We start from the raw sequence: 26,989 nt of genomic DNA, 5'->3' as shown, positions 1-26,989 counted from the left end.
TATTAAGTATAGGTATGTCTGTGAAATAACAAAATTTTGTATTCATTTTTTTTTTAATTTTCACACTTCTTCCGAAAATGTTTTCATGCAATTCAGTGTTGAAAAGTGAATATTTCGACACTGAAAACAGTACCGGAAAGAGCTACTTTTCAACACTGAATTCAGTGTGGAAAAGTACATTCTACGATCTACTTGGTCATAATTTTTCAGTCGTTGGCATAATCGTCCGCATGTTGTTGTTTGTTGACATGCGCTTCTTGTAGGTTAATTGATAAATTTTTAAGGGTATTTTTCGATTTTTGCATAAAATTGTGTATGAAACTTGCTGCAAAACTCATTTTTTCAGCCCTCGACGTAATTATCCATTCATTTACAACTCGGGCTGAAAAAAATATACGTGCAACCATTTTTTTAAATTGCTTTGCATTAAAAACAGATTGAATTAATGAATTTCTTCAGTTGACACTTTCAGAATAAACAAGTCTATCTCTAACACAAAATTACATATTTACAAAGTAGATTTCAAGGTACTAATTTTTTTTCTGTTTCTTTCAGGTTTAATGCTTCTCATCAACATGTCAGGTAAGAATATCGATTTTATTAAAGTTTTAATGCAAGGCTTCTTGAAAATTTGCTACATGAAGTGTACGTACACGCGTCATGTTAATGAAGAAATTGGGCATTTCGATAAAGTATTATAGTTCGAATGTCAAACTCCTTAGTGCAAGAAGAAAATCTCTTAAAAACCTCTTTAAAACCTTTGGAATGCTGGAGAATGCCCAAAATGCAATAATCTACTAAGATATTTTGCAGAAACATTATTATTCACTTCTACAAAGTGAATTTAAAAATCATCTTGATTTATGGAGAAAATCATAATCGATAGGATTCTAATGCCGCATCCGTTTTTCATATTTTTGGTCCTTAATGCAAAAAGCTTTAACCATTAAAATAAACTTAAGCTGGACAAGTTTTGTTTATTTTTTTTTATTTTTTACTTCATTCGACTTTATTACGACCGAAGAAGTTTGAAAAACTGTTAACGGTCTTTAAACGGTGATACTATTTTTAGTGTAGTACACGCAGCGAAAAGTAATACCATTGAGATAAAAAAAAATACATCTTTGATTCAAAATCCTTGTGTACATTGAAACAAAATCCAATTTCCTTGATTCAAGTAAATTTTATATTGAACAGAACTTTTTTTCCATTAAACCAATGATCCTTATTTTTGAATCAAATTTTTTAATTTGAATTCAAAGAATTTTTTTTCGACTCTGAATCAATGTGAAAATTAATTGATTTAGATGAATTTTCTTTTGAATCAAAGTATTTTTTCGTCAAACAGTCGACACATCTTCATTAGCTTCTGTTTGGTGAACGGGTTGGCGAGAAGCTTTTCCGACAATCAGTCCTGTTTATTTTCTGCGAATACTTCCTGCCGCGCAACAGCCAGGCAGCACCGAAATCACGAGATACGGCGTAGGAAAGTCTCGAGAGCTCTAAGAGGACAAACGATGGTGAACTCCCAGGTAGGTCTTTCAAAATCAATTTGATTTCAAATAACCGTCAACCTAACAAACTTTTTCAGAGCAACCATTCATCCAACTAATCGCTTCGGATCCGGTCCAAGGAGACATCTGGCACCGAAACCCATCATGACCTGTTCGAATATAACTGTTCGCCAACAAATATCGTTCAGTAAGTACAACTTCAATTTTGCATTATTTAGCCTAATATCGTTTTTGGTGTGCTTCATAACAAGAGAAGCATTTTTGTCGTAAATTTGTATTATGTGCGCTATGTAAAAAATCCATGTGTTCATTTTGTTCTTCTCTTATTTACAGATGTACCGGTTCAAAACTCTAATCCAAGAGAAAATCGATTATGTGAACATGAACTTACATAGAAATAAAATGTTTTAACCCATAATTGATTTCTTTTTATTTCCAATAGGACGAAAATTAATATGTAGTACTAAAATTTTTAGGAAGAAGAAATAGAATTCAAGAACAAATGCTTTTAAATTGAAACCCAAATACCATTGGAATAAAGAAAAAATTCTTAAAATTGAACAAAAAGTCTTTTGAATCAAAAGCAATTTATTATTTGAAACAAAGAAAAAGTTTTGATTCAAAGGAAAGCATTTCTTCGAAACAAAAGAAAATGCATTTGAGATCAATCAAAGAAATTTTTATTTGTCCCAAATTCAAAGAAAAGAATTTTTTGTTTTTGCGGCACTTTCCTTTGAAACTAATTTCTATTTTTCTGCGTGTATGTGTTTGCTTTTCCTAAAATACTACTTAAATTTAAAACTCTCTTAACTGCCTCTAAGGAAAAGAGAAGTAAGGAATAGAGGATGGGCTTAAGCTTAAGCAATTTAAATCAAATTGTAGAAATTTTTGTTTTGAAGATTTTGATGATCCATAATTTAACATGCAAAACACATAGTTTCGCTCACTGTTAAATTCGAGTGCTCTATAAAAATATCATTCACATCGGGTATCTAGTAGTGCAATTATACGCCCAACTAAATGCCAAAAAAAAGTCATTATAAGTCGTTGAACTAGATAATTTTAGGTAAATTAACTCATGATGAATTTAACATAAAACACATATTTTGTTTTGATTTTAGATTTTTTCTACCTTTTTTGAACAATCAGGTTCCAGAAATGTTTTTCTATAATGTTTTCTTTTGGGAATTTTCAAGCGCGGTGCAAATACAAATAAGTAATAATATATGGCGAACTCGACTCTACGCAGGCACGATTATCTGTTGCCTCGATTATCCGTGTTTTTTACTTAATCAGTTCATTTTTTTTTCGTAATTCTATTACCATTGAGAATAAAAATGAAATCAATAATTTTGCCCTCGTTTTCAAATTAAAGAGCCTTAAAAATAAATATGATTTTTTTTCGAACTGTGAAAGCTAAGTTATAAAATTCAAATCAACTACAAAATATGATATGACATATATTTTAGTTTTCGAATCTGTAAACTACGGAACTATATTTTATTAGGATTTGTGTAGAGAACATGATTTTCGGTGACTTTGATTGAACTTAATTTTGAAAAATGTTGCCGCTCTGAAATAAAATCATTTGTCAGATTCTGTTTAAAACCTGTAGTTTTCATGATATTACATTTTGGAATTTTAAATTACTGGGTTTTGATTGAAATCAACTATTGATAATTACTGAACTGACAAACAAAATCTTATTCTGAATCTAATCCGTTTTATCAAGTATTAAGATTTTACCTGATATTCTTGTTTCAGAGAAAAAATGCATTAAAAAGGAAAAAAAAATGTAACTATTTCTAATATCACTGAAGAACATTTGTGACCTTTGGATTTCAAAGATTTTAGTTCCATTATCAATATTGTTTAAGACTGCAACTATTTGCAAACTCATTTTCACATGCATATGTTTAAAAAATATCTAAGATTAATTTTAATTAAAATTTATTTTAAAAAACTCCTGAAAATTCTCATATTTTACCAGACTCTGATGAGCAAATAATGTTTAAGGAAACATCCGTTTTCTCAGAAGTCAAAACTACTCGTGGTCTTCTAAAAAGTTCATCATTAATAAAGCACCTTTAATTTGAGTATCTTAGAAATATTTTGCCAAAAGAAAAATCTCAAAGATTTGTAACCTTTTTAAAAGCTAGGCCTTGAATATCAATGATAATGCAGGTAAAAATACAAATGGCATATTTGGATTCAATGCCATACGGGTGACGCACGCACGCATTGAAGAAAAGTAGTTTCATTCCAATATACTGAAAAACAGAAATTTTTGAGAAAGTATGTTTTATGAAAACAATAATCAAATGTTGATGTTGAGCTTTCGACTGTGTGTGATGTTGAATTTACTTTAATTTTCACTAAAGCACAGTAAGATTGATCATTTTGATCCCTGATGAACACTGAAACGCAGGATTGAAATAAATGTTGTAAGAAACTGGGCTGATTTGCTGATAATAAATTCATAATGATCAAATTAATGGAATAAATCTTAAAATTGTGCTAATAAAATCGATTCAGTTAGAAATGAGATACAGTGAAAGAAAGACAAAATGGAGAATTAAGAAAAAATATTGAATGTTTACGGATAGCAGCCAAAACTTCCATTGAACCCTACATATGTCAAACATCTGTTGATAGATTTATTCTTCCCTATTCCAAATATTTTTCAATCAGCTTAATTGGCAATAGTTACTAAAGCATTTCAAAAAGAAATTGTTTTTTCTACTTTTTTCATTCACAGCCGGCCGCAGCTAGTTCATTCATTAATCCATTGATCTAGTTTTATAAAGTTGAGAAACTAGTATAAATTACCTAAAAAAATCATCTAACAGTAGCGAAATCAATCAACATTTGTGGGCAAACTTGAGACAAATAAAAACGACAAAAATTTGAATAGATATTTTGCGAACGGCATGTTCAAACTCTTGGCACCAATGAAAAATGTGAATTTTGTGTTATTTTGTTTGTTAACATAGTGTAACAAAACCAACAACAAATTAACATTCATTCAATTTTTTTAATACTTTTCTCAAAACACAAATATATTTGGAGTGAGTTACAACATTTTTAAAGAATCTAAAGCATTGTGTGTTCAATCTACATAAACACATTCTTATTAAAAAGCTCTTTACAATTCTTTACAGCGTTGCTAAAAATTACTATGAGTATTTCGAGTAAATTCCCCTGGCAAATTTAACGTTTTCTTTAACTTTCTGCCACGAATCAGGTTAGAAATCAATTCATTCAATTTTTTTCTAAATTTTCGCGAATTTGAAAAGGAAACAGTGCATTGGATAGGAAATAGTTTCCTATTTAGCACCACAAATTTTCAGAGATGTCACATTTTTTATATGAAACACCGTGCGGTGCGTAAAGATTATTTGCACATTCATTTCTAATTTGTGTCTTGTATTTAACTCTTGAATTAAACACTATTACAGAAAAATTATAACTAATGTAAGTTTTTTTTACGTTTTCAAGTTTGCAACAAAGAGTTCTTAATTGTTTTTTTTTTTTCAATTTAAACGCAATTGATTTTGAAGAGGGATCCCAAATTATTTTTTTAAAATTTCAGAACTAATGATTTTCTTACCACAAATTTTAGAAACTGTTCTGACTTGGAAATTTAAACAATAATTCTGAATTTTTATGTTTTGGTAGAAGAATCTCTGATATTGAAACCAAAACTGAATTATGGTTTCCTTTTGTATTTTTCCCGGTTTTGGATCTGAATTCCCGGTTTTTTCTTGGTTTCCCGGTGACATTTTCAATCCCCGGTTTTTTCCCTATTTTCCCGGTTCTGTGGCCACCCTGGTTTTTTTTTGAATTAACATATTTACTGGTTGTTGGATAATATTATTTTCATAAGCAAACAATGGTCCAAAATTGTATAGATCGTATCGAAATCGTATTTTTCAGTTCAAAACTGAAATATTGTACCGGGCGTAATATTTGACCCAACCGATCTAAGTTTTCAAAAATTTAACGCATGATAATATTATATTCGAGAAATCACTATAGGTCACAAATACCCTGAAGATGTTAAATTTTGTGAGATAATTTTTTGTTAGTTGATCCATCATTTGAAAAACATATGTACAAAAAATATTATAGATTAAATTTTTTTATGAAAGTTCAAAGTTGATGGTACTCTTTTATCTGATTTCTTAAAGAATTATTAACGTTTCTGCAGGCGTACTTAAAAAAAAAGAGTTTTCGGAAGTAAAATTTTCTGACTTGATTATCCGTCGAAATCGAATGATTCGATTATTCGTTCCGAAGAAAAATTCGGGTGAACGTAGAATCGAGTCAGACCTGTAAAAACAATTAAATTCAGGCAACATATAAAATTTATTTGATACTAGCTGAATTTAACTGGGATTAAACTTTAAACCTATCACGTTTTAAGGCTATGGCCATTTAAAATCCGGGCAGTTACAAACGTGTGTATTAAAACTATTCATTAGATCGAAAAACTTTCTATGGAGGAAATGAAGGTGTTAGTATGATATTTAAAGTAAAAATGTGTTTAAAAAATTTACCGTTGATTTTAAGAAATACTCTTACTTTATCATAAAATTTCTTTTTTTTTATTTTTTTTCAGTCATGTATTAATCTATTCTTTTTTCCACAAAAGCAAAACCTTTGCAAAATCATGATATTTTACACAAATGCACCTGGAAACAACAATTGGAATTTGGTTGGAACCTTTTCATGAGTAGGCATCTCGTAGAATTTGACCTCTTATAATCGGTTTTAATATAAATTTCTCTGTCCATCATAACACATCTGTCACATTGCGTAAAAATCGGTTGCACAGATTGCGATCCATGGAACTGTTCATTTTTTGTTATTTGCTGGGTGTTTACTAGACAGGCAACACTTTTAGCCTGCCGGAAACGGATTAACTGTATAGTTAAGGGGTCTGCATTAAGTTATCCCCAATAACCATTGAGTTTTACCATAGTTGAGATCAAAGGTTCCACTAAGATGCTTGGTTTGAACTTCGTGAACATTCAAGAGTGACTTCTTATACTTCTTAACCGATTGTGCAAAATTATTTTTATCGTGTTTTTTTTTTGCATCGTAAATATCTCAAACTCCATATCTCGTACATATCTCCAACTCGGCAAGCTTTGTTGGATAAATTTTCGACTCGTTCTGTAGAAATCCAACTATTGCAACTTTTTGCATAAACAACTTTTATGGATATTCCAGTTTTCAACAAATTGGCATCAATTCAAATTGTCAATATCGAGAACACAGACCTCTAGTTTATGCCAAACAGTTATGGTTACATTTTCTTTAAACGAATATTTTGAAGCTTTATATCTCTGAGACTACATCATCTTTGGAAAACTTACAATAAATTGAAACATATTTTTTTCTATTTTTTGTAGGTCTTATATTTCTCAAAAGTGATGAGAAAGCTGAAGATAGAAAGCTGGACAATTATTTTAATTTTAGGACGTAAAATATCTTCCAATCCAGTTTATATGTGCACTTGAGGCACAAAATACGACGTTTTTGTTTAATTTCAGTTGATTTTTGGCTTTAATTTCATGAACAACGAAACGTTAAGTGACATTTCGTGTATCATGCAAAGTTCAATTTGTTACGTGTTCAATGATCAACTACACGACATTTTAACGTCAAAGTATCGGTATAATTGGCCTGCACTATCGTGTAATGAATTTTATATAAATTCCGTGTGAAATACTGTTAAAATTATTGCAAGGTGGCATATCACACGTTTAGAAGAAATGTGCATTTTCTCTTCTTTAATCAATATTTTTTAAGTTTTTATTCAAAAATTGCACATCTTGGGTAGGTAGAAGGTTTATCTTTTTGGTACTTTACAAAATGTTTTTATAATCGAGAAATGAATTTTGGTACACATTTAAAAAGACATTGTAAAAGATGAAAAATCCAAATTCTCTGTACTTCCATCTAGATTTTTTTTATGTACGTGTTTCTCGGACTCCGATGAAAAAAATAAAATAAAAGCAGATGAACAACATAAAAATAGATTCGGTCGATTTAAAATTAGCACACATTTCAACAAATTTTGCTTTTAATCGTGCTGTTTTCACGCTGGTTCCAATAAAAGGGACCACCTTGAAAGCCAGTCAGGTGTAAAAAAAATCCAGGGCACCCAGACGCAAAAGGGCATTGGCGACGACAATGTTAAAACAACAAACGAAAACAGGCCTAATCGACGTCCTACGTTCGGAAAACTGACGCCGACGACGGCCGGTATCGATTTTCAATTTTCTCCCTCCCTCTCCGTTTCGAGCCAAGCCATGCCAAGGATTGTTCTACATATTGGTGGTTAGCCTTGCGTGTTTTCGGTTCGAAATGTAAGCCTGGCTAGGTTTTTCGATATCTACTATCCTAGCGCCTGTCTAGCCTATCGAGACGCCTTATCAAGTTTCCACCCATCCATTCATTTATCCACCGGATTTCTCCCCTGTTCGTAAAAAAATCATTCAACTTTTAGAGGTCCATTGACATCGCGCGGTTAAGCCCGATTGATTTTATATTCGCGCACTCTCCTGACTTTCGTCTAGCCACTGCCGGTGAATTGCTCCAAGCGTAAAATCCATCAATCATTCACCGAATGTTCCCGTCAATCCGGGACCAGGATCAGGAATCCTGCGAAAAGGTTTTTGATTGGTGAAATAAATAAAAATCCATATAAAATTCGTAAATAAATGTCACTCGCCTAGTTCGTTGATTTTTTTTGGGTAGCTACCCACACTGAAAAGCAAAAGGGCGTGTCCCATCTGCAGCCAAGCTTCCCGGAAGGCACGACATTTGCATACAAAAGCCAGGAGCTACCATCGGAAAGTTGAATAAGGACGGCTCCACGTTTCAACTCCCACTTCGACTGAGTTCAGTTCACTTATGGGTGGAAGCATTTTCCTTTTGATTATGCAGCTGCAGGCGGAATATTTCCTTTGCAAAAGGTTTTTCGAGTACTGTTTGTTCAAAGTACCAAGTGCGCTAAAGAACATAATCAAGATTCTTTCCTCATTCATGTCGTATGTCATTATTTGGGGTGTTCACTGAAGTATGTACATTAATAGAAAGCATAGGGTTGGCTGCGGTACCGGATGTCGCCTGGATTGTAATAATTAAATTTTCTTCAGTTGTGACCAATTTTTGTCCCTAGAACTGATAAGGAAGAAATCTGCTTGAATATGGTTCTTGTAGCAGAACTCTGACATGATTCAAAACAATCTAAAAACAGTTTTTTTTTTTCATTACTGCCTTCTGTTCATCACGTTCATCACGCTTCGAGTTAGCTTCTATCAAAGCGACCTCGTAGCTCAGATTACGTTTATCCAAAATTCGAAAATCTGAACTACCATAATCTTGCACGTCAATCGGCAAGGAATTTGGCCGTCATGCTTCCTCATAAGCGAGAAAAAAAGTCTTTTCCCCAGAAGGATCAGTAGGGTGGAAAGTTGATTTCAGCAGCGAGTGAGATTGCTTTTCGTGACTGGGGTTTGAAAAATTATTCACCGCTTCCAAAATCGAAAACATTTACAGTGGAAAATTATATTTCTGTATATACATACACGTTCCCAATGATAACCTAAAATGTTGGCCTTTTGCATGCAATTTGTGTCAATTTCTTGCTCTCCTTCTTGCTCTCTCTCGGCGGCACTGGAAGGTTTTTCAGCTGTTGTTGATTTTGGTACTTTATGTTTGCTATTAACGGAGGCCAATTTGAAAGAGGAAGGACCATCATACCCAGTCTTTTGCTTTGCGTCATTGGAAACTAATTTGAAATATGTTTTCAAAATGCCTCATTAAGCGGACGGACAAGTTTATTTATGTAGGGCGTTCGCTGCAGCCGAAGTTTTCCGGATTAAGGTGTGTAATTTTTGTTAGAAATATTTCAGTTTCCTTCTCATTTTGTCTAAGCACGACTTAAAATAGACAATATAAACACAATTTAGAAGCGAATTCAATTTTTTTTTCAGAACATCCCAAGCAACCAAAAGTCACATAGTTACTTGAATGAAGGCATTGAAAGTTACATATTGGCTGACAAAGAGAATCAACTGCCCAATTCCCTTTAGTGAACTTTATGTACTCATAAATGAACTTGAAAGTTGCAAAAGTGATTAATATGTACGTTGTATGTGACAATTCACATGAGTGAACTATATGTACTCATTAACGAACTTAAAAGTTGCAAAAGTAATCTATTCGTACGTTATACGGGACTTAAGTCACATAAAGGGCACAAAAGTGCTCAAAACGGGATTTGGTAAGTCACAAAAAGTGCATTGATGTGCTTTAAGAATCAAATCACCACTTCGAGTTTTAGTTTCAGTTAGAACATCTAGGCGTGGTCTTGTGGTAGCGTTTTCGATTCTCACCACGAAGGTCGGGGTTCGATCCCCAGGCCGGGCAAGTTTTTTTTCAAGTAATTTAGTAATTGAGTGATCATTCTGATGCGATATGTGTAGGAAATGTAGGAAAGGAGCAATTGAGCAATTTGTCGAGTTTGGCAAGCGTGGCATCATGGCGGCACCGATACAGAACACAGTAAAAAATCAAGAGAAGGTGATATGAACCAAATCCAAGGTTCACATGAGATAGAGATATTTTTTGATCATTTTGGATTTTTTGGAAGCTGAATTAAGAGGCCGCTGGAAGCTGAATAGAAGGTCATCGAGACTTGTTTTGGAACTTGAAAGTATCAATAAGAACTTAAATTTTGAGCTACAAAGAACGTACTTCATATCAATGATGGGGCTGAGTAAGCGCTTTTGTACCTGTTTTATGGGACTTTTGGTTGCTTGGGATTTAACTCTATACTCTTCTTCCATAGGGACTCAATACAAAATTAGATTCCAGTCAATTGTAGGCCAGTGACGAATTTTTCATCGACAGTTAGCACAGACTGATTTGCGAGGATTTTGACCACTTTTTTATCAGTATTTTGCAAAGTTTGCGATAGAATCTGCAGGCTTATCATGTTTTCTCAAATACAATTTGGTATAGGCTCGAAAAGTTTCATTCGGTAAACATGGTGGGCCAAAATACCGACCAGGGTAATTATCGAATAAACAAGTTTTTGGGCATAAATTTGGTTGAATTGTAACAAACGACCATATGTTTCGATAGAAAAAATCTTGTTATTCGTTATGGATTCATAAAACAGCCAACTCTTATAACCTCCCAAGCAACAAAAGTCACATATTTACTTGAATGAAGGTTTTGAAAGTTACAAGTTACACCAAGAGAATCAACTGCCCAATTCCCTTGAGTGAACTTTATGTACTCGTTAATAAGCTTGAAAGTTGCGAAAGAGATTAATATGTGCGTTGTATGTGACTTATTTTACTCAATTGATGAATGAATGAATTATATGTACTCATTAAAGAACTTGAAAGTTGCAAAAGTGATTTATATGTACGTTATAAGGGAATAAAGTCACATAAAGGGCACAAAAGTACGGGATATACTAAGTCACAAAAATTGCATTGAAGTGCTTTCTTCATTGTTGGCTGGCTGTCTGGTTGGACGGGTGTGCCTGCAGGTATGCTACAAAATCATATAATCACTTCTAGTTCTAGTTTTAGTTAGAGCAACATCTAGGCATGGTCTTGTGATAGCGTGTTCGATTCTCACCACGAAGGTCGGGGTTCGATCCCCAAGCCGGGCAACTTTTTTTTCAATAAGTAGATTGATACTTGAGTGACCATTCTGATGCAATATATGTAGGAAATGTAGGAAAGAAGCAATTGAGCAGCAAATTGAATAAATCTCAGCAAACTTTGGAATCTAGCGCGCGGCCTCATGGCGGCACCATGTATTAAACATAGTAAATAATCAAGAGAAGGTGATATGAACCGATGCCAAGGATGCAATTGAGATAGAGGGAGAATTTTTGCTCATTGTACGATTTTCGAAGCTGAATTAAAAGGCCGCTGAAAGCTGAAAAGAAGATCATTAAGACTTGTTATGGAACTTGAAAGTATCAATAAGAACTTCAATTTTGAGCTGCATAGAACGTACTTCATATCAATGATGGCGCTGAGTAAGCTATTTTATACCTGTTTTATGAGACTTTTGGTTGCTTGGGATATACATTACCTGTGCAAAATTTTAGCTCAATCGGACTTGATTTAGGGGTGCCTCAAAGCGTTCAAAGTTTCGGTTTTTTTTTACCCTCAAAAATTACCAAAGGGAATCGAAAAAAAAATGTTGATGCCAAATGACTCATAAATACATGAAACGTCAAAATTTGGTGTTATCTCGAAAAAACCTTTTTTTTTGTCAAAAATTGACTTCAAAATTCAAAAAATTAAATAAGGGGACAAAGGAAACCAGGAAAATCGAAATTTTAATTTTGATACAAAATAGCTGAAAAATGCATGAAACGTCGTGATCTGGTGTTATCTCGAAAAAATTTTTTTTTTTTGGTCAAAAATCGAATTTGCTAAGTCAAGGAAGATCACGTCTATATATTTAGATAATGTCCCTATCTTGAGATTGGGCATTTTCCCAATATTTAACCGCTATTATGAAGCTGTTCACCTTCTTAGGACCAATTGAAAAAACTTCGGAGGGATCTAGTATATTCGTTCTATGATTTGATCAATAAATAAGTAGAAATTTTGAGAAACCGTGATTTAACCGTGTTTGGGAGTTATTCCTGATAACTTCTGAAAACTAATAACTGATGATAAACAGAAATTTTGTATTGACATTGCTTTTAAATTGTTATTGCGATGTTTTGAACGAATTTTGGAGGAAAATAAGTTATAAGATTCAATTAGAAATCAATCTAGTTCGTGCTCCTAAAGATTCTTTGCTCAGTAGTCAAATTTTGAAGAAAAAAGCGCTTCTTATGTTCGAAAGTGTTCTCCGAAGATGTCAAAAAAGGCAACCCATTTTGCAGTATATTGTAGTCCAAAAAAGGGGGAATCTATCCAACAGAAAATTAGAATGGAGTTATGAGGAGTTTTTTAAATCTTTTGTTGAATTTTAAAAATTTGAAGAATCTATCGTTTTTTTGAGAATAAATTCCATATAAAAAAATCCAGTTACATCTTATAATACTAATTTCATTCAATAAGGTTTAAAGTATGCCTAGCAAAAATTTAAAAATTAAAGAAAAATTCATTTGTGATTTTGTTATTCATTCGTCACTCAATGTAGCCAAATTTTTGTGCAATTTTTAAACAATGTTCAAACTATTCCTAGCATTTCTTTGAGAGCTCTTGAACGAGTTATCTGATGACTATCATCTTTACGTAGCCTGAAGAAGCAGGAACACGGTAAAATATATGGATAGGTAACCTTGACCACTTCAAAAATCGACTTTCTGCCCCCTTATCTGAGGTTTGGACCACTGTGGGCGGCGGCATTTTAGTTTATACCACATTTTTTCCAAGTGAAAATACCAGCTACACCACGAGATATTTCAGATTTTCGGGAATCATCTGAATCTTCAAATTCTGAAGGATTGTTATAAACTAAAGAAAAGACTTTCATTTGTTTGTGACACACTAAATTTGCCAAAAAATGAACTTTAGCGATGCAGTTTAAATAATCGGTCATCGGCTCGACTTATGAGTTCACATGGCTTCCCAGGTCACATGCCAAATTTGAACCAGATATGAGTAACTCAATGACCCAAAAGTTTGTATAGGTTTTTGAGACATTTTAATCGAGAAGAATAAATTGAATATGGATTTTGTCTGAAATCTTTTAAAGAGATTAAAACTAACATTTCCTCCCAGGCGTACACATAAGGGCAAGCTCAGATTATACATTTGATTAATTTTGCAAGTTTACAATTTTGATCCTCAGCTTCGAATTAAAAAGGTGTAAGCCTGGTGGTGGATGATAATAAAGCAGGCAATTGTAGTCTATTACTCCAATTGCCTTAAATTAAGAGGCCGATTTCCTTCAGTTATAAAATATTGCAAACGGAATTTTAAAATTCGATTTTTTTTAAATCCGCAAATATGGTAAGGTGTACAGAGGAAAGTGAAGACTTAAACAGATTTCAGCTCAATTAGTTCTTTTTTTATGTTTTGCACAATAGATAATAATCAGGGGAAATTTAAATTAAAAAAAAAAACTTAAGAATCCTTTCTAAGGGAAATTTTAATTAAATCGATTTTTTTCCTCTAGTTTTACACTATTTTGCCCAAATATTTTACTACAAGGAATTCAAAGGCTTTGGCTTAAACCCATAAGCTTGCTTCGAGATAACAACTAACATTTTTTCTTCAATCAGAATTTGAATAAAAAAAATCTTTTCAGAAGTTATATTTCTAATCCTTTTTCATTATATTTTTTGGTCCCCTTAACAAATAAAAAAAAATCAATCTGAAATGTTTATTTTTTTATATGGAATAATTTTCCACTTTTTACTTTAATTGGGCTACGAGTGGGTTTATTGAAAATTAACTTTTATAAATATTATTGCACAGTGGTGCAGAACATCAATCTAGCTGTACAAAATTAATAGCGCCCAATGATGTAAAGATAGACATTTGATGTCTTCAGCAACATTGTTCAGTTTAACATGGAGCATTAGATCGCTGCAAAAAATAACTTTTTGCTCCCATATGTTTTATCGATGCCTTTTGGGTCACCAAGCATCAGTCTAAAATTTGAGATGGTTTGGTTGATTCCTGAGTTAGCGCAACGCGTTTCAATTTTGTATGGAAATGTGTATGGAAGAAGAAACTATTGCACATTGCAATTCAAATAAGCTTAAAATGAAGTCGGTCTTTGATTTTTGGTTTTGACTATTCTTAAGCTTCATTTTTTGCTCACACGACAAGCAGCTAAGAATTTAATGAAAAAAGCTATAACCATTTCAAAATAAAAAAACCTTTATCCATTGAAAAGTATTTAAAAATGGCAGACTTCACTTGCTAGAGTTGTTAATGATTGCATGAAATGGTTTTGCAAAGGTTATATAAATCAATATTAAGGCAGACAAAAATTTAAGGAAAAAAATTTAAAAAAAACTATTTTGATTTTTTTTTGTATAACATCGAATAACTTTTCTTGGGTACTAGTTTGGTTTGTACTTTGTTGACACGAATAGTACTGCAAGAATCAAGGAATATTTTTCATCCAAAGTTGAATTTTTTGGAACTTTCAGTACATTTCTGGCGATTTTTGAATGAAAAATTTTGTTTTTCCATACAAATTTCCATTCAAAATTAAAACTCGTTACGCTAATTCAGGACTGAATGAATCGCTTCCAACATTTTTATTGCTATTTCTGGCAGCAAAAACAACCAAAAAAAAAGTTATGGGAGGTGTAAAAATTTAAGAATTTCAAATTTCCATACAAATATTTTTGCCGTGGGGTCCACCGATAGCGAGTTAAAAATGCTCACCATTTTTTACTATTCAAATAAGAGCTTTGATGTCTTCGACAGAGTTGTTCATCTGACCAAAATACACAAATTTGTTGTCGAGTATGTCAAAGTCCAATTACATCTCCTTCAGGAGTTACAGTCAAAGTAAAAAAATACCTTAGAAAACAGTTTTTTGAATCTGAAACGTTGTAGATTGGATAAAATGGTTCGCTGTCTTCGAAACAAAGTTGTAACAAGCCAAGATTTATAATTGACTCCTGCATTATGATGGTTTTAGAAGTTGCTGTAGCTCTTCAGAAAGCATTTGTTGTATTTTATTGGCAATTTAGGATGTCTCGTCCATCAAAAAGTGCACATTTTCGCAACACCACCTTTGTTGTGATTATTTTTTGATAATAAGTGGAACCATTTCCATTTTAAATTAGCGGAAATAGAAATGGAAATGGTTCCGCTTTTCACCAAAATTAATCACAGAAAGGTGTTGTTGCGAAAATGATGGACGAGTCTTCCACAATTACTTTCTATAGATATTCAGCAACTTTTATTTTGAGGACAGCGAACCATTTTTTCCAATCTACAACGTGTCAGATTAAAAAAAACTGTTTTGTATTGGTTAGGTTTATGTTATCGACCATTTTTATGTTCAATGTTTTATTTTTGGCTATTTTTCGATCTTGGATTTCAAGCAAACAACTTTTGTTTTAAATGCCCGACGTTTCGACCACTTTTGGTGGTCTTCCTCACTGGAAGTTTATGAGTTTCAAAAGTTACAATGAGCATTGTTAAGAGTCTGTTTTAAAGTGTGTAAACTCACTTGTCTAACGTTTGTTATTGTCAGATTTCGTTTTTTTTCCAACGTTCAGGTGTCCAGTCTTCGCTGCTCTTCTGTGAATATATATTTTTTCGTGATTTTTTGACACCAAAAATGGTCGAAACGTTGGGTATTTCAAAAAGAAAGTTGTTTGCTTGAAATCCAAGATCGAAAAATAGCCAAAATTAAAACATTAAACTGTTTTGTACTTTGACTGTTACTCCTAAGGGTGATGTAATAGGACTTTGAAATATTTGACAAATTTATGTATTTTGATCAGTTGAACAACTTTGTCGAAGACATCAAAGCCTTAATTTGAATAAAAAAAGTTAGGATTTTTAACTCGCTATCGGTGGACCCCTCGGCAAGATTTTTTATAGCAGAATATGTTCTATGTAAAACTGAACAATGTTGCTAAAGGCATCATGTCTATCTCTTCATCCCTGGACGCAAAGCCGTGCGAACGGGGGGAGGGGGGGTTTTAGGGGTTTAACCCCCCCCCCCATGGAGATTTTTTCCAAGAAAAATTTTCACCGTAGTATCGAAAAAATACACATTAAAAGGTGTTTAAAAATAAGTGTTGACAAGCAAGTCTGAAATTTGGCTCGCCTCCGGCGGAATTAACTCTTGAATCTCAAGACTCCACATTTAATTTAACGACACTATATGACGTTCATGAATTGATTCTAATTTTTGATTGTAAATTTTTATTAACATTTTGTATTGAAACTATAAACTTGAATTACAAAAACCCTACCTTGTCTTTAGTGTAGAAGTGTAACTTAACAAGAACAGAGTTTGAAACGAATCATTTTAACTTCAAAATTAATTAATCAAACACTAACTAATCTTATACATCGACAAGTTGGAAACCATGTAACAAGCGTTTTATTCTCACAGAATTAGCAAAAAAAAAATCTAAAATCTTATACCCTTTACCTTATTACTTAAAAATTTGATTGAAATAGAATCATTTAAGCCTTATAAATGTTATGCTGATATGAAATTTTGTTCAAGAAACCAATTTCAGTCTCAATTTTATATTGTTTTTGTTTTTCTCAGCATCATATTTGAGCAGGTTTTGATAAATTACACTAGGCCAAAAAATTTACATTTTTCCGAGGTACAATGTATTTAAAACGTAATTTTGACTAATTTGATCTGCCCTGAATCTAAATATGCAATTTTTCTATCAGTTTTTGTTATTAAAATAACTTTTCAAAATAGGTTAAAATTATTTCAGAAAGTAAAACTTGAAAACAAAAACATAGCGTTTTGAAATAAAAGATTTCAATCAATCATCAACTTTCATCAAGATTTGTCACTTTGAGTTCTGCGATAAAAGTAATAGAAGTTTTCTATTTGTTTACTTTTCCTCATTTAACGAATTTGTAAAGAAGTTTTAAACCAAATGGAATTTGGTTCTGACAATAATGTTAAAAATACTTGTAATGATATCTTTCCCAATTTTTAGAACATGCATCATCTTCATCATCAAAATATCATTTCTTATTTGAATGAAATGTAATAAACGAAATCAGAATCAGATTTCTTCTTAAATGTAGGTTTGATGGTTAAACAGTTATCAATGATTGATTTCACTCAGAACTGACACATTTTAAAAGTTCATATTATTTAAACTAAATGTGGTAGTTCAAATTTTACAAATGATTCGAGTTCACTAAAAAGCTGTTCCCTTGAATTATCAATTAAATTCTAGAAATAAGTTTTTATAGTGGTAAGTCGTGTTTATTAATAAAAATCCTTCATTAATGTTAAAATCCCATCATTTTCAACTTCATTTTTTTTTAATTTTCAAATTATTTAACCAAATTTTATATTACAGTTTTTTTTTAACTTAGACATAAGTTTGTCGAATTTTATAGACAAGTTTTTTTAAATTTAGGAAATATTTTCGATTAGTTTGTCTTTGTTTGTCAATTTTAATTTTTTTTTTAATTCTAAAAACATAAACTTGATTTTTTTCCTAATCAAAAATTCACATTTCAAATCGCGATTAATTTTTTTTCAAATTCAAACAGTACAGCAGAATTTTTCAATCAACCCTTCAGTTGAAAATGAAGAAATGAAATGTCAATTAAGATGAATAGTAAATAACAATTATTGTCATTTTCCAAACAATTTATCATGGTTAATGTTTTACCTGATCTGACATTTATTTTAGGATTTAGATTTTTGTTTAAATCTTTGGTATGGAAATATTTATTTCAAATTTGAAAACTAAACTGCTTAAAATTTTTTTGAGGCAAATTTCTAGTTCAGCCTTAGGAACAACATTTTGAAAAATTTATCAATGACTTATCAAAAATCGAACCCCCCCTCCCCCCCCCCCCCATGAACCGCACGGGCCTGCCTGGACGCTATTAGTTCCGTACAGCTAGATTGATGTTCAACACCACTGTACATTGTTAAGAAACTGATTTTTTTGCAACTTTATTATTTGTCGATAGATTTTTAGAAATAATTTTAGCTCTCGCTTGAGAATCAATCTCCAATATTATTTTTAAATATAGTGTATACCTAGACCACATAGGAGGCTCTCGGAGCCAAAGGGGGGGTATAAGTGTAAAAATAATCAATTTTGAATTAATAATGCAAAGAAATTCTGCATATAGTGGTTATATTATATTTGGTGTTTTTTCAGATTTTTCAAATTTTGTTTACCTACTTTTACGTTTGAAAGAAAAACATAAATTTTCGAAATATGTATGGAAAATTGCCAAACACATCAACTCAAAAGCGTGTTTTCTCAAAATTAGTTTTTAAACACATATACCCTTTTGGCTCAAAGTGCCTCGTATATCTAATGTGATTTCGCTAATGGCTCCCATATAGATTCAGATTTCTTAACTTCAAATGAAAAATCTTTGAACAGGTTACTCTGTTTTATACTACCTGTACCAACCTTGCCTTAGTTTTAAAATTCGCAAAACCATTTATCGTATAATTTGCATATCCCGTCCCAAAGCAAAGGAACAGAGTGAGCTGGAATGTAGGAACCAAATCATGAATATTTCCATCCACTAGCATTCCGACCGTTACAGTTCTTCCAGAAGATGTCAAAAGATCAAAAGTCATCCTTCATCGATTTTTCGCAACAGGCACAATTCCGGCGAATTGTAAAAGTTTGTGCCCTATCGAAAGCTAGAATTTATTATTGGGACTAGAACCCTTCCAACTAAATTTATTTCAACGCTCTCTAGAAGTTATCTTCAATGCCGTCCAGTTTTCGCATCTTCAAGGGTTAGATTCTTCCAAACAAAATTTATTCCTTTGGTCGTGTATGACAAAATAACCTGTCGGCCATTTTGGTTTTCCGTTTTCCGTATACCGGATGCAGGATGCCTGCCTGCCTGCCTGCGGGGTGACGGCAAAAATTCCACCTCATGCGTGAAGGTGGAAGCAAAGACAGCAACAGCATCTAACGGCAAGCAAACAAACAAGTCACACAGATCCCATTCGTTTTGAATCGATGAATGAGGATAATTGCTGGAAAAGTTTTCCGCAGGAAAATTGTCCGATTGACTGCTGTTGCTGCAGCAGAATTGATGAGAAGCCAAATGCCTCCTGGCTACCGGGTGGAACCCGCAGAGAAGGAACGAACAAGAAGAAGCACAGCAAAAGGTTTCCTTAAAGTGAAAATATCGATCGCGATGCGGCAAAGCTAGGACGGTTTGCTGCAACTAACTGCTGTTCGTTAGTTGCTGCTTTTGAAGGATAAATGAAGCGTTTCGTTTCGGTTCTGGCCAAACAAAGTTTGGCTTCGCTCCATCGATTACGCAGGATGAGATTGCGTTAATTTCCAAGCTAATTTGGAGCCTTTCCATGGCTTGCGAAGTTGCCAGTCTTTTCCAGACAAAAGGGAGCCATCTTTTTTCTTGGTCCCTTTTGGTGAACACCACGGGAGGAAGTATCGATTTTTCCTCGGCGCGCACACCACACGCACCCTTCTTCTTTTCCTGTCTTCCCGTTCCCTCAGATCCTAGCTCTTCGTAAGGCAGAACCTTGAAAGTGTGGTGAAAAAAAGATGGTGGACAGACTTTTGGAGAATTTTCTCGGTCTTCGACCGAAGAAAAAGTAGTTTTTCCGGACCTGTTCCGGGACCTTTTTTCATCCCCGAAGGCAAATTACCTGTGTCCCATTTTCGGTGACCATGGCAGAAGGACAGACGATGGAGATCTTCTAGGCTGGGCGTTCAATCGCTAATTTGCCATAAAAGGTATGGCCGCTTTTTCCTTCTTTGTGTCGCAGGGCAGCTTCCAACTAGGGAAAAAAACTTTTCACTGCACTTTCTTCCCACTACTTTTTTACTGTTAAATCAATCCGAATCACTTCGCGAACAACAAATGATTTCACATTTAAATGATTAAGATTGCATAACTTCAGGCAATTCTTCACTCAAGCTTTTTTTTTGTAAGGCAGGAAACATTGAAAGCGAGAAACACTAGCTAGAGACACAATAATTTACTTTTTTTTCGAAAACTGGAGACAGACAATGAAATAGGAAACAATAATTTTAACTACAATTCATTGGAATTGGAATTTTTCAACTTCAATGGGTGGGGGAAAAATGGCTAACTCCCCAGGGGAAAATCTATGGTTTCCACGTGATTTTCTTATTTTCAATTTTCTTCTAATCCGTTTGAGAGCTGTACTAAGACTGACCAAGAACCTATCCTTGCGGCCAGGATATATGACGGAAAATCGGACAAGATTCGATATTTTCCGGCCGGCGCAGGCGTCACATTTTCGAACACCGATCGTCAGGATTTGACAGGATCAACCGAAGCCAGGAAGCCGACAAAGTTCGAAAAGCAACAAGACCCGACGACAAGTGCCGGTATAAACATAAACTTTCCCCCGAACACCACCCAGAAAGCCGGTCCCTTTTCCTAAAACCAAAGACAACAACCTGTTCGGAAATGTAGGTTTATCAACAAACAGCACGTGCTTACCCGGAAAAATTCCTGCGCCAGTGTTTGTGTGACAGCTCTACGACCAAACCAAAACATTCCCTTTTATCCTTCGCAAGTATTGGTGAAACCCCTAGCAAAACCGAGGGGTGCATTTCCACGCCAATTATGTTGCTCCCTTTCCCTACATTTTCATTGACATAATACCCACCCTTGAAGTCAATTCACTTGTTTTCGTTTTTTCCCTGGTTCTGAGGTGTCCTTTTTCGTTTGGGTTTTTATTGTTTTTTTCCTGCTTGCTCCCTTGCGTGACACATACCGATTGCGGCCTTTACGTGACATCATCATCATCATTGGCAGTAGGTATGGGCATCATTGGCGTCGTCGCCGTTTTGAATGCCCCTGGTTTATTTAGTACCTGATGCCCTATATGGTATGGTATAGGGATGCATGTCGGCACGGAACATTCCATGCATGGGCTACATTTAGGCATTAGCAGGTGGAACCGACTGACTGCTTTAGGTTCGCTTTTTTATGCTTGCTTCTTCTTGTGTGCTTATGTCATCGATGTGCGAAAAAGGGTTATCAACTTTCAAGACAGGGAAGCTTACCGGGTAATGTGTAGTCATTACTAGATTATCCTTTTTTTGTGGACAAAGAAGCGTTTATTCAAAGAATGAGAAAAAAATTCAAAGAGGACTGTTTTCCAAGTAAGCTAAAGGCTTCGATTTAGTTATTCAATCATCATCCGCCGCAGATTTTTTTACCTGTGAGAGCTCTAGGAGTGTTAATTTGACATTGCTGGCATAAACTGCTAAATATGTATCTCTTGTTTCTCAAACGCTTTGGACAAAATTTCTAGTTATGTATGTAATGTAATGTAGCTAAAAAATGGTTTATAGATTTTCACGTACAATAATTCATTTTTACGTTATTTGAAGTCTATGAACAAATAATTCAAAACAATATGCTTACTATCTTAGTTAAGGTTGCCAGACTGCCCGGTATCATCCGGGTTTGTCCAGATATAAGAAATAACATTTTGGAAAAGTCCGGTCCAGACCGGTTGCCAAGGTTTATACTCATTCTCTACGTAAAATCAAAAACAAATTAATTTAGATGAAAGACTTTTTTTCAAGTTTGTTCAGTAATTCCTGGATCTTGGTCAATTTTGCCCGGATGTTTCCCAGATTTTTTGTCGACCATTTTGAATTCAAATGCCCGGATTTTGCCAGGTTTTTAAATAAAAGAGCCCGGGTTTGTCCGGCCCGGGTACATGCTGAAAAAATTCTGGAAACCTAAGTCTAAGTAAACTAAAGGTAGAAGCTATATATTACACATAGTGATCTTTATTTTTTATTTTTTTTTAGATTATGATTAGTGACCAGTACAGTTTTTACGTACTTTGTACTGTACTTCCAATCAACAGCCAAAGTTGCTTCAGTCTCAGTAGACGTATTTCTAAAATGGATTGGAGACAAAATTTGAAGCATTTTAACATCTATAGATTCTTGAAATAGGAAACTCAGAATTTTGGCAAATTTCGTAGATACAGTTGCGTTCAAAAAAGAATGAAATCGCGTGAAGCTGCGCATTCACTTCCAACTTTGACAAGCTGCCCATTCTCTCTTGGTTGATATTTTTTCATGAAATTTTCACACAATCTAGTTAAACCAACTAACGCTCTACGAAATTTGAAGTCTTTACAATGACTTGAAACAAAGATACAGCTATTTCCGTAAAAAAGGGAAATTTAGAATTGCTTCACTAAATTTGCAGTATCTTTGACAATTTTCATTAAAAATTCTTGAAATTCTATTCAAAGATGTATAAATGTTTGATCTAGTACCAGGCCAAGTTTCGTCAAAATCGAGTTCTATGATCGCTGGCGCGGCTCAGTAGAATGGGCTTCACATCGCCAATGGTGGCTACTCCGTGATTGATCGAGGCCATCAATTTCGTGCAAGGTGCAGAATGGGACTTGGGACAAGCAATTCATTCTCAATGCATAAAACTCATGCTCTCGCTTTCGAAAATTATCAATAACGGCGCCGGCCACGTCCTAGTAGTCAATGATGATAAAAGGGAGGAATGTTAGTAAGATACTCTACAGGCTACAAGTGTAACTATTAGTCCCCATATATAAAAAAATCAAATAGCCAGAAACAGAGGTAAGCTACTGTCGCCAACTAGGAAACCGTCTATACGCCTGCGAATCCATATTTAAGTATCCAAGGAAGGGATTGTGTTAGTTAGGGTAAGGCAAAGATCAGGATCCATTTTTGTAAATGATGCGATCATTAGTTTTTCCTACACCTCCTATGCTCCTAGATATTTCCTGAGGAAACTCCTTTCCTGTTTTAGAGAAATTAATTAAAAATATTGAGCGAATATCATTCGAATATTTATGTATATACTGCTAGCTTTTTCCCTTTTTGTTATCCCTGTCCATTTCTCCAATTTATAGAACGGAAGCTGAGAATTTTAAAAACAACTTTTTATGATAAACATTTTTAAAGCTTTTAAATTATATGATTTCAATTTGAAACTGTAAGCAATCTTATAAATTTAGTGTTATCATTCTCATATATTAAGGATAGAACCGTTCTATGAATTGTTGAATATGTTTATAAATGTTGCCTCATAGCATTGATATTCTATTATTAATTAGAATATCTCTTAATAATTTTTTTTTTGTTGAACAATTTAAATGAGTTTTCAGTAATGATAATTACTACGCTTTACGAAGTAGAAAATAAATAAACCAACTTGTACAAAACTTAATAATTCATAACATACAAATGAAACTTACGCTAAAATAGATGATTGCAGCTTACTTCTAACATCAGTCACGATAGTTTAAGTTTGATGACTAATTAAAATTGTCATTTTTTTATAAATTGATATAAGAACTTGCTTTTCGGCGACTGGTCACTTGGAAACGGTCTTCTACTAGAATGTTACTTAGATCAACATATTGACAGATAAAAATATAAACGAAACATCAATTTACATCAATTTAAAAACAACAGCTAACAATAATGCAAGTAAATCCGAGTAAATTGGTTTTGCATGATTGGTTTGGATTCTATGATCCTACAGGTATAGTTTCTTACGTAAGATTTTTGGAAACCCCCTGCCCCCTTGTAAGAAATAGTAACAGATGTTTAACCCTCCCTCTGCCTTTATGTGCTTACGTAATTAGTGAACGGCTCTAAATAACTCTAGATAAAATATTTCGTAACTTGATCAGCAAATTTTAACTGCAATATATTCTAGATTTGAGAAGTTTTGTCAAAAATTCTTATTTGTTCGAAATATGTGAAAGGAACAATGGAAAAACTTATCTTAGAATCAAACTGCTGTTCCCTTGAAGTTCTGCTTTCGCCAGTCCCTCTGACTGGCAGAAAAATCCTTGTTGCTTTTTTGCACAATCAATATAACATACTATTGATGCTTTGTTTATATGACATACTATATATGCTTTGTTTTTCTTCCAAATTAAATTCAAAGTATGTAGTCTGGGATATATGTTGCTGTGCGTTTCAAAAGTTTTTTTTTCATGTTATCTCTAATAAAATAAACTGCCCTGAGTAACGCAAAACTCACTTCGCGAAAGATTTAAAAGCAATAAAGGATGAAGGGAGATAAGGGCATAACGAGCATCCGGGGCATAATAAGCACTCCTCTTTTCTACAAAAGTACGTTTTTTTTGAATAACTTTTTAATGAGGATTTCTTTCGTACTTCCTATAGTTTTAATTTTTCACCAAAAAAGAAATCTTCTTATCATCTTAACAGAAATATTTGAAAAAAAACCAGCTAGGTTGTCAAGCGACGAAAATATTATAATTTTTGAGCACAACGAAATATGCTTTTGTGATATTAAATCATCTTGATCTATAATGTACGCACTGCAACATTATGTACACTAGAGTGCCCCAAATGTCGCAACATTTGAAAAAGTTATGCGCTGCAGGCTTAAACTGATCCTAGGCCTAGTACAACGTCTCATGCCAAATTTGGGCCGGATCGGATCACGGGAAGGGGTCGCTCAACGAGCTCGATTACGACATCTACACTTTCACCGAAACCTGGCTTGATGCAACAGTACCATCCAGCCAACTATTCAGCCCGGATTACACCGTGTTTCGATGCGACAGGAATGGCTCTAACAGTTGTCGTAGTCGGGGTGGAGGAGTGCTAATAGCCGTTTCATGTAAGTTTAGCTCATCGATATTCACAATTTGTAATTCCGGTAGCATTGAAAATTTGTGGGTAAAAGTGTACTATGAACAAAGTTCACTTTTGATCGGTTTATCGTACATCCCTCCTGAAAGAAGTCAGGATACCTCAGTTTTAGAGTTGCATGTTGAGACATAATCAGAAGCAAGATTGAAACAGCCATTGTCCGGTATTATTTTGCTCGGTGATTTTAATCAATCACAGTTATCGTGGGTTCCTAGCGGTAGCAACAACTTGGTGGTCGATTCTGCTTCAGTACTAAATATGGCGAGTGCTACTTTTTTGGACGGAACTGTATTGAACGGACTTCATCAAAGAAACGGCGTAAAAAATTTTCAAAATCGGACGTTGGATTTGGTTTTTACGGATGACTCAATCTTGAACAGCCCCGTAATTGAAGCAAGTTATACCGTGGTACTTATAGACGTATACCATCCTGCGCTTGAGTTCAACATTGCATTCCCGAGTCCGGTCGCTTTTGTTGAGGCCTTCGACCCATCTGCACGTGACTTCCGTCGTGCTGATTTCGATCTCATGAACCTGTGTCTATCTGAAGTGGCCTGGACAAATCTCCAAAGATATACAAGTGTAGACGTAGCTGTTAGTTCATTCTGCGCAATTATGGACGACGTTTTTGACCAATCTGTGCCCATGGTTCGACCTCCGCTTAGACCTCCTTGGACTAATTCTCGCTTAAAACGACTGAAACAGCTGCGCTCGAAATTGCTTCGAGCATTTACTAATTCTAGATGCCCATTCATGAAACCTAAACTTAATGATGCTACCAGAAAATATCGAATCTACAATCGCTTATGCTATCGCCGTTATGTGAATCGGACTCAAAGTGAGCTTCGTCGGAACCCTAAAAAGTTTTGGAATTTTGTTAAATCCAAAAGGAAGGAATCTGGCCTACCTGCGGAGGTACATTTAGATAACAGAATTGCAAAATCATCTGCTGACAAATGTAACCTTTTTGCAAAGCATTTCTCCAGTATATTTTCAAGTCAATCGCCAACAGAAGAACAAATTAGCGCAGCCGTGACACGATTGCCTACCGATGTGTTGAATCTCGACGTGTTTGCTGTTAGGATATGGTTTTCGAGGCTATCAAAAACTTAAAGTACTCTACCTCAGCCGGGCATGATGGAATACCTGCGTGCGTGTTGAAAAAGTGTTGCACTATACTTGTTAAGCCCCTGACATATATTTTTAATCAGTCCTTACAACAACATTGGTTCCCTGCCACCTGGAAAAGATCTTTCATGAGCCCAGTCTTCAAAAAGGGTGATAAGCAAGAGGTTCGCAATTATCGTGGTGTCACATCACTAGCTGCCTGCTCGAAGGTCCTAGAGAGGATTGTCAACGATGTTATGTTTTCAGCCTGCAGGAACTAGATTTCGGACAATCAACACGGTTTTTTTCCGAAACGTTCGGTAACATCTAATCTGGCAGTGTTCACATCATTTTGCATATCTAACATGGATTGTGGCAAACAAGTCGACGCAATTTACACGGACATCACTGCGGCGTTTGACTCAGTTAATCACTTAATTTTACTTTTAAAGCTAGAACGCCTGGGATTATCTGAGAGATTTTGTGCGTGGATCAGAAGCTATTTAACAAATCGTCGTCTTGCTGTTAAAATCGGAACATCTGAATCTTCAGATTTCATTCCGACTTCAGGAGTACCACAAGGAAGTAATTTGGGCCCTTTATTGTTCACCCTGTTCTGCAACGATATTAATATGCTGCTTTTTGGATGCGGAGTACTTATGTACGCGGATGATTTGAAAATTTTTCTGAACGTTAACAGTTTGGCAGATTGTCAGATACTACAGCAATTCCTCGATACAGTAGTGAACTGGTGTGCTGTCAACCTACTGGCCTTAAGCGTTTCTAAGTGCTGTATCATAACATTTGGACGCAAGAAACTTCCATTTTTGTACGACTATTATATCCAGGGCGAACCTCTACATCGTGTTAATCAAATAAAGGACCTTGGCGTTGTTTTGGATAGTCATATGACATTCAAGGAGCACTACTCTGCTACACTTGAAAAGGCCAATCGAATGCTGGGGTTTGTCATACGTCTGTG

At 34.3% G+C, this 26,989-nt stretch overlaps 1 protein-coding gene across 9 annotated transcripts in view; it reads right to left on the bottom strand.

Annotated features, from left to right (window-relative positions):
* Positions 1 to 26,989, bottom strand: part of LOC129757215 (ankyrin-3-like) — a 255,433-nt gene that overhangs the window by 74,319 nt on the left and 154,125 nt on the right. The window contains exon 1 of one of the 9 annotated variants that reach the window (XM_055754357.1): positions 19,869 to 20,387. The exons of the other annotated variants lie outside the window; for them this stretch is intronic. Within the exon in view, the coding sequence (XP_055610332.1) occupies positions 19,869 to 19,892 (24 nt within the window). The 5' untranslated portion in view covers positions 19,893 to 20,387. Of the gene's footprint in view, positions 1 to 19,868; positions 20,388 to 26,989 lie in introns of those variants that run through there. 9 annotated transcript variants of the gene reach the window in all.

The sequence above is a fragment of the Uranotaenia lowii genome, chromosome 3, assembly GCF_029784155.1.
Source record: "Uranotaenia lowii strain MFRU-FL chromosome 3, ASM2978415v1, whole genome shotgun sequence".
Classification (NCBI taxonomy): domain Eukaryota; kingdom Metazoa; phylum Arthropoda; class Insecta; order Diptera; family Culicidae; genus Uranotaenia; species Uranotaenia lowii.
This window is presented reverse-complemented; position numbering and strand designations above follow the sequence as displayed.